This window comes from Durio zibethinus, chromosome 25 (assembly GCF_047325235.1).
Source record: "Durio zibethinus cultivar Kanyao isolate XHJ-2024 chromosome 25, ASM4732523v1, whole genome shotgun sequence".
Classification (NCBI taxonomy): domain Eukaryota; kingdom Viridiplantae; phylum Streptophyta; class Magnoliopsida; order Malvales; family Malvaceae; genus Durio; species Durio zibethinus.
This window is the reverse complement of record NC_143186.1, coordinates 19,381,823-19,399,248: the sequence shown is the minus strand read 5'-3', so window position 1 is coordinate 19,399,248 and position 17,426 is coordinate 19,381,823. Positions and strand designations below refer to the sequence as shown.

General features: G+C 33.1%; 1 protein-coding gene and 1 pseudogene across 1 annotated transcript; one reads left to right on the top strand and one right to left on the bottom strand.

The window, feature by feature from the left end:
- Positions 1-139: 139 nt before the first annotated feature.
- On the top strand, positions 140-8,302 carry LOC111275611 (putative DUF21 domain-containing protein At3g13070, chloroplastic). Its single transcript, XM_022861038.2, has 14 exons — positions 140-894; positions 1,438-1,535; positions 1,627-1,720; positions 1,949-2,026; positions 2,217-2,320; positions 2,481-2,562; positions 3,423-3,562; positions 3,644-3,722; positions 3,836-3,899; positions 4,110-4,201; positions 4,682-4,747; positions 5,219-5,335; positions 5,602-5,778; positions 6,586-8,302. Exons 1-14 carry the CDS (start codon positions 361-363, stop codon positions 6,838-6,840), a joined length of 1,980 nt encoding a protein of 659 aa, XP_022716773.2. The 5' UTR covers positions 140-360; the 3' UTR covers positions 6,841-8,302.
- LOC149511763 (uncharacterized) lies at positions 6,989-7,355 on the bottom strand (annotated as a pseudogene).
- Positions 8,303-17,426: the final 9,124 nt, after the last annotated feature.

The window sequence follows — 17,426 nt, the reverse complement described above, 5'->3', positions numbered from 1 at the left end:
AATTTTTTTTTTTTTAAATAGCAAATACTTTTTCTTACCATGGAGAGTTGACACTGTTTAGTCATTTTTGGGAGAAAATTGTAATTCAAAATTCCGTAGGGGCAAATTTTGTAATTTCCGCTTCAGTCACTTCCCACTTGCAGGCAAAATCTTTCCTTCACCAAACGCAAGCTCGCAAAAACCCCCTCTTGGAGTAATGAAGAGACAACCTTTCCATCGGAATTCTCTTCATCCCAATAAAACCTGAAACTCCCTTTGTTTTTCTTTTTTTTCCCACTTCCAATTTTGTTTAAGCAAGATTCAATCCTTTTTGTTTCTTTCTTTTCTTTTTTTTTGTAGATTATTGACTTATTGATAGAAATGGCTCTTGAATCCTCAATTCTCCGCCAACCCACGTTCATTTCTTCAACAAAGTCATCATCTTTCGTGCTTTTTAATCGAAATTTGAAGTACCCATCAAAGTTTTTATCCAAAACTAATCACTACCCAACTCCTGTTATTTCAAGCTTTCCCAATCCCCAAGTTTTCAAAGCCTTTGGATTGCCAAAAACTGGTGCTTTTGGAAGTCAAACACGTTTGGGATTGTTAAGTGAAGAAAATGAAGATGTGGGTAATGATCGGAATTTGATTTTGGTGAAAAGAGGAATTTTGGTGGCAATGGTTTGTGGACTATTGGTTTTTGGTTGTAAAAGAGTGTCTGGTGTAGAAGGACTAGTTAATGCTGGTTATGGAGTGATTGGGCAGTCCATGTCGTTGTTGAGGAATGCTTGGCCTAAGGTATCTATGCTTCTTAAAGTGTTCAAGGAGCAAGGTTTGGTTTTGACAGCGCTTTTAGGTCTGTCTGCTTTCTTCTCCATGGCAGAGACTGCTATAACTACATTATGGCCTTGGAAGGTATTGATTTCTTTGACTCAGGATTGGATTGCATTTATACTCATTGAATGCGTATTTGTGGTTATTTAGTTTTGGAAATCAGAATGCAATGATAAAGATTGTTGCAAGTTGGAATGAATGTAGATTTTTTGGTCAATTATAATGCAGTCGGTTGAATATTTTCTTTTTGGTGATTATTGTGTAAGTTTCTTTGGTGACTTAAGAGAGTAGAGAAAGGCAAGAAACTTACATAAGCCGTAAAGAATAACAACATAAATTATGTGGGCAAGCAACTTATATAAGTCATAGAGAACAACAACATAAATTATGTATCACTTCAACTGTTAAATCCTAACTCTACATATGTTCTTTAGTAAAGCATTTGGTAAAGGAATAAGACAAGTCTTCTGAAGCATAGATTGTCCTTTATTTTTTAAGTGAGAGAGGGTTGAAGTAGAAATATCTGATGCAAGTTTTCTTCATTGTGTTTTCTCTTGTTTGTTATGTTATCAAGCCTTAAAGAAATCTGTCATCCATTGTTCATTTGCTGTTAATCTGAGTCAGATACGTGAGCTGGCTGAAAAAGAGTCCGAAGATGGTGTTTTCAAAATGCTTCGTAGTGATGTAACTCGGTTTCTCACGACCATTCTTATTGGCACCACGTACTCCTCTTTTCTTGCCATCACCTTGCTATGTTCCATTTACATTTTTTTCTACTTAAGATTTTATTGTAGATTTTATTTCTGTACTCAGTGTGGTCAACATTGGAGCAACTGCTTTAGTCACAGATGCCACAACAGCAATATTTGGGGAAGCTGGTGTTAGTGCGGCAACTGGAGTAATGACCGTATGTATCAATATCCTGTTCTTTGCTTTGTTTTTGGGCATGTGTGTGTGTGTGGCATGTCTGCCCATCTTTGTGTCTTTCTCATTTTGTGAATTTATGTTAAGTCAGTAAAATGATTAATGAGTTAACTTGTGGTTGGCCAACACATGAATATAGGTAAGTGAAAAGACATATATACTTCATGCAATAAAAATGCAAAACCAGTTAACGTTTCTTGAATGGTGCTAGGTTGCCATATTGCTTCTAACTGAGATCACTCCAAAGAGTATAGCCGTTCACAACCCCACAGAGGTTGCCAGTTTTGTGGTAAGTTTTTTCTTTTCTTCTGTCATCATTTGGGTCTTTAAATTTCATTACCAGCCTGGTGAGTGTTAAAACAGCATACCCTTTTTTCTTATCTTTCATTCTATATGCTTGGTGGCTCTCTTTGTGCTTTTCCAAAGTTATCAGTACTAATTCAAAATTGGCTGACTAATTGTGGTTGCAATATTTCTAGGTCAGGCCAGTTGCATGGCTTTCTGTAATACTCTATCCAGTGGGAAGAGTTGTCACATATCTATCAATGGGAATGCTCAAAACTCTTGGTCTAAAAGGAAAAAGGTGAAAAACGTAATCACCTACATTTAATCTATCTGCTACTTCTAACTCATCATACATTTTCTATGTTGTTTCTTTCCAATGGTTTGTCAAATTTTCAACATATGCCTTCACTGTGTTATATGTTTTCTGAATGCCTTGTCCCTTGTCTCATTAAATTTAGCGAACCTTATGTTACTGAAGATGAACTAAAGCTAATGTTACGAGGGGCAGAGTTGAGTGGAGCAATAGAGGAGGAGGAGCAGGTAACCATATATATCACAAATGGCATAAGTTCATATGTATACCTCTGATTGAGCATTTGATTAGCACATAATATTTTATCTGCAATGGATATTTTTCTATCTCCTTCGTTAGTATAACCCTAGATCAGTGGGTCTTCATATGCACCCAAAATGAAATTTTCTTTCTTTCTTCTCCTTTTATATGTTTGTTTGGAGGAAAATGTCAGTGACATGCCCTTTTTTATCTCCATGTCTTCTTGATGGGCACAATAGATCGAAGATATCTTATTTGTTGTTGGACTAATCTGTATGGAAAACTTTGTTCTCAGTGAACATTTCAAACCATGGTGATTGATACTAAGTTATCTGCTGGATTAGCATACCAAAAGAGAAAAAGGGTGCAATTGCTGTTTCATCTATCTGTTTGTACATGTGTGAAAGTTGCATGTAACCTACCTGCATGGAGGGAACCCCTAGGGGTTCTTGGAGAAGTTTTTGGGTGGATTAAAGAGAATATATTAAAGAAAAAGTAGCTAGCATAAACAAACAAGTTTTCTTTTTGTACATGTGTGTTTGTCAGCAGATTCCTCATGGCTTCATTAATACCAGTCTATTGCATATAGTAAGCCAGTACTTCCATGCCAAAATGAATTTTAAGAACCCTTTCTCCATTTAGACAAAGCTCAAAATGATCATATTATCCCCCCAATAGCTCCAGCTTAGCTATCTGGCACAATGGCAATGTGCAGGCATGCTGCAGTCATTACTCTTTGTGGTCCATGTTTATACTTGACTACTGGCATAAATCCAAATGGATCATCAATTGGTTCCTCTTTCTTTGATTATGGTTCTTTGCTCTTATTATTGGAATCCCCTTGCAGGATATGATTGAAAATGTGTTAGAGATAAAAGATACCCATGTTAGGGAGGTGATGACACCTCTTGTCGATGTAGTTGCAATTGATGCAAGCTCAACACTTGTTAATTTCCACAATTTGTGGTTGACTCATCAATATTCAAGGTAGATTATCTCAGTACTTCATCTCTTAGGTTCTTTCTAACATAAAATAACATGCTAAGATATTTGTTGACATTTTTGCAGGGTACCTGTTTTTGAGCAGCGTGTTGACAATATAGTGGGTATTGCATATGCTATGGATCTACTAGATTATGTTTCAAAGGTCAGAAAATTTCTAATCTTTTTTTTTTTTTCCTCATCATCCATAAGACTTTGCTTATTAATGTATGCAACAATATCATAGTGTGCAGAATTATGATCTGTTTGATTTTGAAGGGTGAACTACTAGAAAGTATTACTGTGGGAGATATGGCTCACAAACCTGCATACTTTGTGCCTGGTAATTTTCTAGCTTACTTTCTTCTGTTGATTATGTGCTTTGAGATCATGTGAGTTGAATTTTACCTTGATATCTTGGTATATTAGGCCAATTGTCGCTGATACTTCAGTTTATTAGTTATTTCCATTCATTAACATGTTTTGTCCGCATTTCACTATAGATTATACTCTGAGAAGGTACTACAAATAGAGTTGCCAATTTTTTTTTCAGATTCAATGTCAGTCTGGAATCTTCTTAGAGAGTTTCGCATCAGGAAGGTTCACATGGCTGTTGTTCTTAATGAATATGGTGGAACTGTTGGAGTACGTGCTACACTTAAAATTCTGATTTGATTTTGAATTTAGAATTGTACTCTTGAATGATTCTTACCTTTTGAAGAACCTCAAAGTAAGATGGATTTTTCTTAGAAATGCACTTTTCACTGATTAAGGTGTTATGTAGAAGTGCCTCCTTAGCATAGCTAGTAGCATGTTTGTATGCCCATGCCCACTTAAAATAGCATCATTGATTTTTATGGGATAACTTTAACCGATTTTATATGCAACATGAATATGAGATTGAACATGGAAAAGTTTTACCTGCAGTTGAAAAGTTGAATGAGCTGTCAAGTGTTCCAAAATCCCTTTATCTCTTGTTAAAAATTAGTTGAGAGTGGATTCTCAATATGCTCAAATCTTAGCAAACCCCATCAGGCAACAACTAATATACATTTATAACCCCACCTGCTCTCTTTTGGATTACCTACTATATATTCTTTTATCTCATTTTTTATGCTGGAACAGATAGTCACCTTAGAAGATGCAGTTGAGGAGATTGTTGGTGAGATTTTCGATGAAAATGATTCAAAAGTAAGATTGCTACATCTTTGATGACTTTATCAGTGACTTAGTTCTTCTGCTACAGACTTTAAATCCTAATTATTTTGAATGCTACTTCTATTATTCCGCAATAGTGGGATGCTAGTGAAACTTGTTGAACAAGTACAAAATGAGTTAATATAATTGATCTGCTTAAAATTATATGCTCAATTATTCAGTTTGCTTGTTCTTATATTTATTGTTAAATCTCTTCTTGATTTGGGTTTTTGATCATCGCTTAAGTATATTACCTTGGCATGTCTTCACTTTCACAAGATTTGGAGACTGAATGAGGACAAAGTAATTCTATTTCATGACTATGCTATCAATACATATGTGGACCTTAATAGCTTGTGAACTTTATTTTCAAGGTTCTGTGGTCTTAAAAACCTTAATAGCTTGTGAAGTTTGTTTTCAAGGTTTTGTGGTCTTAAATACTTTCATTCTTTCCTGCCATGACAGGAGGAGATCCAGAAGAAAACTGGCTACATTGTAATGCGAGCAGAGGGAATCTTTGATGTTGATGCTAATACATCTATTGATCAACTTTCTGAAGATCTAAATATCAAAATGCCAGAGGTATGTTACTTTTATTACTCATTATTATTGATATAAATCCTCATGCATAAGTTTTCATTCTACTTGCAAGTTTCTGCCAGTATGGTTGAAATGTTCATGAATATGCATTCAGATGTTAAAATAGAGGGTCCTTTGTTAATACCAGAGGAAAAGGAACTATTAATTGGAACTCCCCTCCCAGTATGAAGAACTGGGTCCACATATATAAACTGTCTGTCAATTATACAGGAATTCTCAACATTTATTTTCTTATTGCTGTTTTATAGGAACATCAATACGAGACAGTGTCAGGTTTTGTCTGTGAGGCATTTGGATATATTCCAAGGACTGGTGAGAGTATTAAGGTAGTCCTTGAAAAGGAAAATGAAGAAGATGATGAGAATTCCGAAGCTGGATCTGATCGCCAAGATCTGAAGGAAAGGCATCAAAATTATAAACTTGAGGTATGGTTGAACCTTTGTGCCATATTCATTTATATTGCATAACATTGCTTTTGAATAATGTAACAATTATCTGAGTACATTTTGATGTCATTGTTTATAAATGTTCCTCAAAGGACTGTAGTTGGGTACATACAGAATGAACGCATTTAGAATTTATGGCATCTTGATTATGGATAAATTAGAATCTCAGAACCAAGACACAACAGTTGCAATGTCAAAGCTTTAGTCATTGAAATTATAATGAACTTTTGTCACTATGATATTATCCTTATAAATCAGTTTCTTCTACCTTAATTGTGAAAGTGTCCATCTCCTTTCTTTAGCCAAATCACTCAAATATTGATATTCTTCTGAGATATTATGAGAATGATCATCATACTAAATCATGATGAAAGCGAAGAAAATGGTCATTAAACATATCTTACATAGAAGATTAAGCACTGGATGAAATTCAGTAAAACCATTTAGGAAGGGAACGCTGATAAGCACACATCATATTATCCCTTCTTCATGTAACTTTTCGAATTACTGCTGCTGCACATTACAGCCAATTGATGGCTGTTTTTTACAATGAAAGTGTTCCTTGCATTCCTATTTTCTTTTGCAAAGGCTAACTTAGTTTATTACATAAAGGCAGCTTTTCTGTATGAGACTCTTAGTTTTCTTATGATTCCAAATCTTAATATATCTTCCTGCAAATATTTCATCAATCTGACAAACATATTGGCCAAATGAGGCCAAACCTTGATCAAACCTTGATCAGATATATCACTAATACATTTATATGGGAAACTTGTCTTTGTGAAGATATTAGCAGGAAATGCCCGAAAAGTTAGTGCCATTCGATTTGAACGGATAAACAATGGAGAAGCACTATTAGATGCCACAGCAGTAACTCCGATGATTCCAAAAATCATGAAGAGGAAATGGACCAGTGATGAAGAATCAAATAACGGTAACCATGATGAAGATACATTTGAAAAGAGGCAAGAGGATGACATCTCAGATGACTATGTAATTGCAGATTATAAAGAGGATAAAGAGAGTCCCAATGGACAGTAGCTATATTACACTATTTGTTTTTTCTCTTTTTCCCCTCAACACTCCTTTTTTCCCTCCAAATTTCTCACAGCTCCATAAGAAGAGGTAAAGACTTGAAAAACGGGAGAAAGAAACAAAAATATGAGATAGACTAACATTGTACAATTTTTCACAGATGAAGTGAAGTGTCAACATCTGAATCATTATGGATAGATGTATGCATGACAGTATCTCTCGGTCGTGAATTTGACAAAATTGGAGTCTCAATAACTTGATGCTGGGTATGCATGCTCTGCATTCTAGATTCACTGTAGAGATATCTTTGGAGAGGAGCTCTAGGCTGAAGGATGAAGGATGAATGGAAAAACGATTGGGATGCTTCATGAGGTATGGCTGGATTGATCCACTCTGCATCGGAGAGCAGCCCCTAAAACCTCTCTCTGCTGCCTCATTTCCTTCACTCTCTGCTGCTGTCTGAACCTCTCTTGCAAGAGGGCAATGGATGAATGAACTGCTGGGTCACTCTGCCTTCCCATCAGCAAAATGAATTGGAGCCTGTCAATGGTACTGGGGAGAATGCTCTATATGGCGGTTTGATGTTGCTATATTCCTATTTATAGGACATTGGTAAGTTTTGAAATCATTAATCTATTTGATGTAAGGCCTTTAATTGATTATCGATGATGTAGAAGGAAAAGGTAGAATCGGCCGCTGGGATGAAGAGTCCAAGAAGGCAGAGTTATGTGGCAATGTTTTGAGGTAAAAGTACATGATAGGAAGAAAAGGGTAGCAAAAAAAATCCAAAATTGAGGTGGAATGTAGCATTTGGAAGGTTTTCTTTTTGCAGAATAAAAGGATGGTTGATGCACTGTTGGCTTGTTGCCAAGAGCTATTGGCCTTTGGAGAAGATGGTGCCCCATTTTGTTGGGGGATTTGGTGCGATCTTATATTATTCACCTATCAACATTCTCTTCTCACTTCTGTTGAGAGAGCAAAAAAAAAAGTTGAGATTGAGGATGTCGTAGCAGGACAAGAGTTGGAACATAGAATAGAGTCTGAACTTTGAGGTTGATGTTTGTATCAATGGAACCCTTTTATGGAGAAAAGAGAAGTCTCCTTTTTCCATTTTCTGTTTTGTCTGGAAGTTGTTGGATAGATATGGCATGGAAGGAGAAAGCTATAGATATTGGATTCTTTTAGTGGCTCTTCTTGTTGGAATACTCATAGTCTTTGAACTTAATTGTTGGAAGAGCGGGCACAGGTTCAAAAGCAGGCTACCCAACTCTAGATATTTCATCGACTTTGCTTTAGCCATGCAAAATCACTGAAAAAGGAGATGAGTGGTGCAACTTTTTTGAGCTTTCTCTTGTCTGAGACCTCAACTATCTGTGGTCATAGTGTTGGCAAACACTACACAGTAAAAATGCATGTCAAACGGGTGAAACATATTTTATATTGGTTAGATATAGAGAACCAATTCTTGTCATTCTGTTAACAAAATCATGGCCAATGCAAAGATATTGCAGAAAAGCAAGGCTTCAAATTGTTTATTTCAATGGTGATTAAACCAACTAAAGCAGGCTGTTTCATAATCCCAAAGCGGGGAATTATTAGCTTAAGCTGCAAATTAATTGCCCAAAAATCAAGTTTCCATTTTGGAGTTCTAACTAGAAATCCAAGACTAAAGGTTGTTGGGCGAAAAGCTTTCAGCAGCTACAGATCCAGTTTCTATTGGACAAAGGCCTGCAAATTTTCAACTTTTAAGTCCAATCTAGGCCCATATCTTTGGGCACCCTAGCCATTAAGATTACCAACTAACTCCGTTGGTTCTTTAGTTTTCATTCCTTGTGCTACTTTTTAGTAGGGAAAAATTATGTAGTTTTTTTTTTTTTTCAAAAAAATTTTTTTTTTTAAGATGAAAAAAGAAGGCATCGGCACAAATTTCTAACAAATTATAAATCACAAAAAATTTTAGGCATGGAAACATTTAATTTCTTACACTTAAATATCAAATTCAATGATAAATGCATGTATTTTCTGACTGAAAATTCGGACTCTAAATCCTCTACTCCCGAAATCTTAAAGCTTTAACACGAAGGCAAAGGCAGAAAGGAATGTTGTTGCAGTGAGGTTAGCCATGACTGCATCACCAGAAATTATCAGTTACTGTTTTTTATTTTCGTTTGATCTTAATTGATCAAGCAAAGTTATTGAAATTATTTATGTGATTGTTGGAATTTTATGAAATGTCAGTTTGATTCAATGGATGTTTGTTGCAAGGCTATTTCACTATATATATTTTTTATTCATGCTAATGAGGTGTAAAAGTCTTATTAAGAAACTAACCTATACAGATTTATATTCACATCTTAAATTTCAAATAAAATTTATGAACTTTTTAATGATGTGAAATTTGTTAGAAATATATGGAGTCCAGCCCCATTGTTTTAATCAATCAAAGGTCATAGGCTTTTTTACTTTGAATCTAAAATAAAGCCTTAAACAATAAAAGAGAGAGGTTGTGTTTTAAGATGTAAACGAGTGACATGACAAACCGAAAAGAAAAAAAGAGTAGTAAAAAAAGATAGAGTTGATTGAATGGAAGTTGATTTGTGGTTTGATTGATTTGAAATTTTATCAGTAAATTCATGATTCAATGTTCTACATTTTAAATAGTAAAATTCAGATTTGATCTTTTAAAAAATAAATTTACTATATAATTATTGAGTTACCTATCTGATGGGATTATTTTAATTGTTTCTCTAGTTGTTAATTAGCTCTAATTTTAATTAGAAGAGAATTTTGTATATTCATTATTTGATGGTGGAGATTTTTCTAATGATCCATGATTTTTGCTTTTTACACTGGAAGGTTTTTCACATAAATTTTGATATGCTTTTTTTTTTTTTTTTGTGTTTTGAATTATTGATTGTTATCTATTGCTATAAGTTTATTGTAATATATTATTTCTATGTTGATGTGTTTATTACTTTGAGTTCAATAAAATCATTTATATTTTTGTTTACGGTCCAAATGTTGAATGTTCAATTTATATGACCTACATTTAAATTATTTAATATTAAATAAATATCTTTTAATTTTACTTAAAAAGTAATAATGATTTAATGAATGGTATGAGTTAAAAAAATACTTATTAATCAAATAAAAATGGAGTTGTTTTGTTGAACTTACATTGATGGAACGTGAGAATAAAAATTATTAAATAATAAGAGTTTGTTTATGAATGAATTCCAATTAAAAACGCTCCTTTTTGCTTATAAAATGATACTTTATATCTATTAACAAGTACGTGAAGAGAAAATAGGTCAAGAAAGAGAAACTGAAAAAATATATATAAAATATTTTTTTAAAAGAAAATTATAATGGATCAAAATATGACTTTTTTTTAATTAGTAAATTATGAAAATTATCTTGTTTTAAAACTTTAAATATTAAGATTATGCAAAATTAAGATTAGATTTGCATAATAAAAAAAAATTTAACATTGAATTCCACTTTTAATGCGCAATCACTCATTGTATTTCAATGATCTTTTGATTAATATTTTGCAAACATGTAAATTGATGAAAATACATAGCAAAGAAAACCAAATGTCAAGGGGTTCCTAATTGACTACTTGAAAATAAAATCAGTACATCCCAATTGATTAATTAAAAATAAAATCATTACTTGTGCATTTTGCGGAATCAAAACTACTATATATTGACAAAACTAGTATATATTGATTGAAAAAGAAAAGTAAAGACAAGAAAAAGATTATCAGCGGCCACGTTATCTATCATGTAAGATCATTGCATCACTAAAAAATTTTACTAATTTTTAATTTAATCCTAATTAATCATGCAAAGTAATTGTTCAAATTATGTGAATGTTGAAATTTCATGAAAAATGAATTAGTTTACCATTTTCAAATATCAAATTAATTTTGATGATATTTTTGACTTTTACACGTATAATTGAGTGCTAAAGGTTCGTACTTATGGTCCACATGTTGAATTCCACTTCTAAGAGCTAACCACTCATTTCATTTCAATGATCTTTCGATTAATATTTTGTACATATGTAAATTGATGGAAATACATAGCAAAGAAAAGTAAACATCATTCGTACAACCTAATTGACTAATTAAAAATAAAATCACCACTCGTATATTTCATGGAATTAAAGTTAGTATATACTCATTGAAAAAGGAAAGGCAAAAACAAGAAAAACGTTGTTGCATGGCGGTCATGCTATCTACCATGCAAAGTAATTGCTCAAATTATGTGGTCGTTGGGATTTCATGATTGAATGTCTTTTTCATTCGATGGATCTGTTTTTGGAAGGCAACTGATGATAGTCCTACCAATTATGAGTAAAGACTAAGAAAAAATTAAGTAAACTTGAAAATTTTATGATCACATGTGAATTTTCAAATAAAAATGAATTATTTTACTATTTTCAAATATTAAATTCATTTTAATGATATTTTTAACTTTTTCATGTATAATTAAGTGCTAAAGGTTTTTGGCTAAATTCATAAAATTGAAATAAATATAACAATTCATGCATTTTTATTTTATCTGTTTGTGTTAAATATATATATAAAATATGAAAATTATTATATCATATTTCGTGTTAATATATACGTCATAACGTCTTGATCCGGAGATCTATCGCTAGATATTGACTTGATGGAGTCGCCACCAATCTTTTTTATTTAGGTGCGATTGGCCACCTAAGGAATCTATCCTTTCAGGGAACACCTAAGTTTAAGGGTCCTTAAAAAGAATAGGTTCGGGTCTACTAACCAGAATAGGATTCGGGAGTTCGATTACATGTGAGGAAGGTTATAGCCCCCTCACAACGCCCATCAAAAGATGGTATCAACTTAAATTTATGTTATCCAATGAGCCTTAAAAATTTACCTAGTGATTAATTATTGAAAATTATTCTCAATTGACTCTAATACTTTTAGCAGAAAATTGAGAAAATTTTCTCACCTCAGGAGTATGCAAAAAAAACTACTGTTTCACCTGCAGAGGCTCCATCGTCGGATTATTTAATATTAAAAAAAAATAAAAAGGAAGAAAAAATGATTGTTTTTGTGCAGGAAAAATTGACACTTTTAACTTTTTTTCAAAATATTTTTTAGAAATTTTAATCTCGAGGAAAATTGATACTTTCAACTTTTTCCCAAAATATCTTTTTAAACTTTAATTTCGAGGAAAATTGATACTTTCAATTTTTTCTCAAAAATATTTTTTGGAAACCTTAATTTCGAGGAAAATTGATACTTTCAACTTTTCCTCAAAAACAATTTTAAAAATTTATTTTTAAGAAAAATTAATACTTTCAATTTTTCCTCAAAAACCGTTTTAAAAATTTATTTTTAAGGAAAATTGATACTTTTCAACTTTTCCTCAAAAATTTTTTTTTTTGAAAATTTATTTTTAAGGAAAATTGATACTTTCAACTTTTCCTCAAAAATTTTTTTTTGGAAACCTTAATTTCGAGAAAAATTGATACTTTCAACTTTTCCTCAAAAACTTTTTTTTTGAAAATTTATTTTTAAGAAAAATTGATACTTTCAACTTTTTCTCAAAAATATTTTTTGGAAACCTTAATCTCGAGAAAAATTGATACTTTCAACTTTTCCCCAAAATTTTTTTTTTTGGATTTTATTTAAAGAAAATAAAATAATAAAACAAAATAAAAGTGAAAATAAAAAAATAAAATAAAAAAAATAAAGAAAAGTAAAACAAAAATAAAAATAAAATAAAGATAAAAGAATATTAAATAAACCTAATCTAATAATAAATAAATAAATAAATATAAAATAAATATATAAAAAAAACTTGGAACGGCTCGGCTAACGACTCGGCTCGGCTCGGCTTAAGGAAGAAAAACGGCTCGGAGAACGTGGCTCGGGATGTCGGCTTGGCTAACGGCTCGGGAAAGCAAATCATACACGGGTCAAAAGCGGATCGACACTCGGGTCTGGTCGGATCTTAGCAAAACGCGCGGATCCTCTAGGTTACTTAACGCAAAAATGACGTCATTTTTAGAGGGTATATAAGGCTGATTCCTTTATTTTTTCAGCAAACTGAGCCTCCTCCCTCTCTCTCTTCCTTCCTCTTCTCCTCTTTCTCTTTAGAACACCCGAAGAACTTCGGTTGAATATTCATCGGATTCTAGAAATTTTCGTCGAAATCTAGGTTTTTCACCGGAAGTTCGTCAAAAAACTGATCAGTTTTTGGAAATATTGTCAAAAATTAGAAAGTTGGCCGAAAACTTCAAACTTCAAACTTAGCCGAAATTATTGTCGAAAAATTCAACGTTCACCGAAAAATTTACCTGAATCTGGAAATTTTCCAAAAATTTTCAGAAAAAAATTTCGTAAAAAAATCTCCAAAAAAATTTCCTCGATTCCTAAAGCTATTCTAACGCCTCTAAACCCTTTTTAGCCTTCAAATCTTTTCTGTATGCCTTTTTCTCTCAACCAGTAGCTGTTTTTCTCTTCTTTTTCTGTGTGTTTCCTTTGATTCTGAGGATCCTTTTATAGGGATTGATCAGAAGAGTTTCTGATCAATCCCAACTCTTTTTTGGATCGAGATTCAATCATTGAATCCAATATGGACTATTCTGATTGAATCCCATCCAATTTTCAGTCGAATAAATCACAAAAATCAAATAAAAATATTAATGAAAATAAATCAGATAAATCAAAAAATTAACAGATAAATTATAACATATAATCTGATAAATATACATATAAATATTAACAAAAAAAGAGAAAAAAAATAATAATAAGGATATATATATATATATTAATAAATACATAAGATAAAAATAAAAGAAAAATATACATAAAAACAATAATAAAAATAAAATAAAATAAAAATAAAATAAAAATGTAAAAATACAAAAATAAAAAAAATAGACTTACCTATTTGGACCAGGCCTAACTGATCCAGGCCTGGACCAAATTGGGTGTCTACAGCTGCCCGTCTTTGCACATTTTCTGTGAAACAAAATTTGTGCAAAGACGTAGACACACAATCAAGACTCAACTTGACATTTTTTTTTTTTTTAGATTTGATCAAAACTCCTCTAAGCAGAGGCTTAACGACTTTGGAAGAATAAATGGCTCCTCTAATCAGAGGCTCGACGACTTTGGAAAGTAAATTGCTCCTCTAAACAGAGGCACCACGACTTTGAAAGTAAATTGCTCCTCTAAACAGAGGCACCACGACTTTAAAAAAGTAAATTGCTCCTCTAAACAGAGGCACCACGACTTTAGAAAGTAAACTGCTCCTTTAAACAGAGGCACCACGACTTTGAAAGTAAATTACTCCTCTAAACAGAGGCACCACGACTTTGAAAAGTAAATTGCTCCTTGACAATCATGTCCAAAGGAGTTGAAAATTGTGTTTGAAGGAATTTCAGGAGATTATGTCCAAAGGTCTTACAAATCAATCCTGATACCAAAAGACATCCTATTTCAAGGATTAGGAACTTACCTGACAAGTTTCTTCTCAAATTTGAAAATATCTTCATATCTGGTTTCTCTATGTGGGATTTTGAAACACCCCTGCTTCTTGAATTTATACACTATACTTTCTTGAAAGTAGTATATGCTATGCAATGCATATGAATTTCAATGCATGCTATACAAATGTTGGCCAATTAATTCCTATTCAATGTATGGCACTCAAGTTTCTCAAGCTCTTTTCTTGGGCATCAAACCCTTTGATTCTTTAAAAATCAGATTACGCTGCTTTTTTGAGATCGAACCAGTGTAGCTCTCAATCATCTTTTCCACTCGTATTCTTCTTGTAAGAAATCTCTTTCCAAATTCAATGTCCTAATCAAGAACTGAACATCTCTATTCTGTCTTTATCACTTTTGACTTATTCAATGTAATGTAAAAATCTTTTATGCTGTTATTCATTCATCAATCATTATTTCAAACTCAAAAAGTAAGAATGCATTTGTACATTTCTTCCATGGTGGGGTATTAGGAAGAAAAGAATATGAATGGTTGAGAAATAGTCATCAGAAAAAGACACAAATAGTGAAATAGAATGTCTTTTATTAGCAACATATTGGCTAATTTCGGCCAAGAGAGAATTACAAGGATAGGTATGGGGATAAAGCCTAAAATGAACAATCAGATAATCATGATAATACATCTTAAAGTTTTTTCTGAAAACTTAACCCTCTGATATACTTAACAACTTGAAACTCTTCCGAATTTGCCAGCCTCCATGTCAGCGGACTTTTAAATTCGATGCTGTATTCTCTTTATCTAAGCTGCCTTTTCAGGTTTTCAACTTAAACAAACCCCTTATGACTCAAACCGCCCTTTTAAGGTTTTCGCCTTAAGTCCTCCTTTTTCATTCACTTTTTTTTTAACTTTTTATTTTTTTTTAAGCATAGTATTTCTTCACAGCATCAAAATTTATACAATGGGATAAATCATTTCCATCTATCTCAGTCAGTATCAGCGCTCCACCTGAAAAAGTCTGTCTCACCACATACGGTCCTTCTCAATTCGAAGTTTATTTTCTTCTACTATCGTGTTGGATATGAAGGATTCTCTTCAAGACTAACTCACCTTCTCGAAAGCAACGGGGTCGAATCTTCTTATCATGAGCCCTCATCATTCTTCTTTGATATAGCTGACCATAGCACAATGCAGTCAATCTCTTTTCTTCTATGAAATTTAACTGTTCATAACGTTCTTGAATCCATTTGGCTTCTTTCAACTCAACTTCTTTTAGAACCCTCAAGGAGGGAATCTCTACTTTCACTGGTAGTACAGTTTTCATCTCATAAATCAAAGAAAATAGGGTTGCCCCAATAGAGGTACGAACTGACGTTCGATATGCATGTAATGCAAATGGTAACTTCTCATGCCAATCTTTGTAAGTCTCGATCATCTTCTCCAAAATCTTCTTTATGTTCTTATTGGCTGTCTCAACTACCCTATTCATTTTCGGACAGTATGGTGTCGAGTTATGATGCTTGATCTTGTATTGAGCATATATTTCTTACATCATCTTACTATTTAGATTCTTAGCATTATCTAAAATAATTCTCTTCGGAAGCTCATATCTACAGATGATCTCTCTCTTTATGAACTTATAAACCACAGAGCGTGTCACACTTGTATATGATACTGTCTCTACCCATTTTGTGAAGTAATCTATCATCACAAAAATGAATCTGTGCCCGTTAGAAGCCTTTGGGGTGATTGGGCTAATGACATCCATGCCCCACATTGAGAATGGCCATGGTAGTGTCATAACATGTAAAGCAGATGGTGAAGCATTGATCTTATCAGCATATATCTGGTATTTATGACATTTACGAGCATAGTCAATGCAATTATTCTTCATCGTCAACCAGTAATATCCTTCTCTCATAACCTGTTTCGTCATCATATGTCCACTGGTATATGCCTCACATATTCCCTCATGTACCTCTTTAATGATTTTTCTCGCTTCAGTCTTACTTACGCACCTCAATAACATCTGATCCTAGCTTTTTTTGTACAGAATATCCCCATCTAGGAAAAAACTCATAGCCAATCTTCGGATGACCCTTTTATCATTTTTTATTACTTGAACTAGGTATTGCTGATCCTTAATATACTGTAGAATATCATAATACCAGGGCTTTCCATCTTCTTCTTCCTCTACATTAGAGTAATAAGTTGGTATATCCTTAATATCTAACTTGATGGGCTGAATGTCGGTATTATCATTAATTCGAATCATTGTAGCCAAAGTAGCCAATGCATCAGCAATCAAATTCTCTTCTCAAGATAAATGGTCAAATTGGATACCTTCAAATTATCTCGTCAACTCTAGAATATATTTATGATATAGAATGAGTTTTGAATCTCTCATCTCCCATTCTCCTTTCAACTGATATATAACTAGAGCTGAGTCTCCAAACACTTTCAGTGCTTTCACTCTTCTATCTATAGCAGCTTGTAAGCCCATGACACATGCCTTATATTCAGCGATGTTGTTTAGGCAATTGAAATTTAACCTTGCTGTTACAGGGTAGTATTGTTCTTCTGAAGAGATCAGAATTGCCCCAATTCTATGCCCCAAGGTATTGGTAGCTCCATCAAAGTATATTCTCTAACATTTTTCTCCATGCTCCCCTTCTTTCAGTTGGGAAATAGTCATTAGGTCTTCATCAGGGAATTTCAGCTTCATTGGCTCATACTCTTCAGTAGCATGATCTGTAAGAAATTCTACTATAGCGCCCTCTTTTATTGCTTTTTGGCTCACGTATATAATATCATATTTCGAGAGCATTACTTGCCATCTAGCAATTCTTTCAGACAAAGAAAGCTTCTCAAAGATATACTTAATTAGATCCAGTTTTGCTATAAGCCATGTAGTATGATAGAGCATATACTGTCTGAGTCTTTTGGTAGTCCACGCTAATGCACAACACATTTTCTCCAATGAAGAATACTTGGATTCATATTTTGTGAACTTTTTACTCAGATAGTAAATAACTCTCTCCTTTTGGCTAGCCTCATCTTGCTGCCCTAGCATACATCCCATTGAATTTTTACATAC

Coding starts and splice junctions, on each gene's coding strand:
- LOC111275611 (XM_022861038.2), top strand. CDS start 361: ATGGCTCTTGAATCCTCAATTCTCCGCCAACCCACGTTCATTTCTTCA. Junction 3,563..3,643: donor TTGACTCATCAATATTCAAG/GTAGATTATCTC, acceptor ACATTTTTGCAG/GGTACCTGTTTTTGAGCAGC. Junction 3,900..4,109: donor ACCTGCATACTTTGTGCCTG/GTAATTTTCTAG, acceptor TTTTTTTTTCAG/ATTCAATGTCAGTCTGGAAT.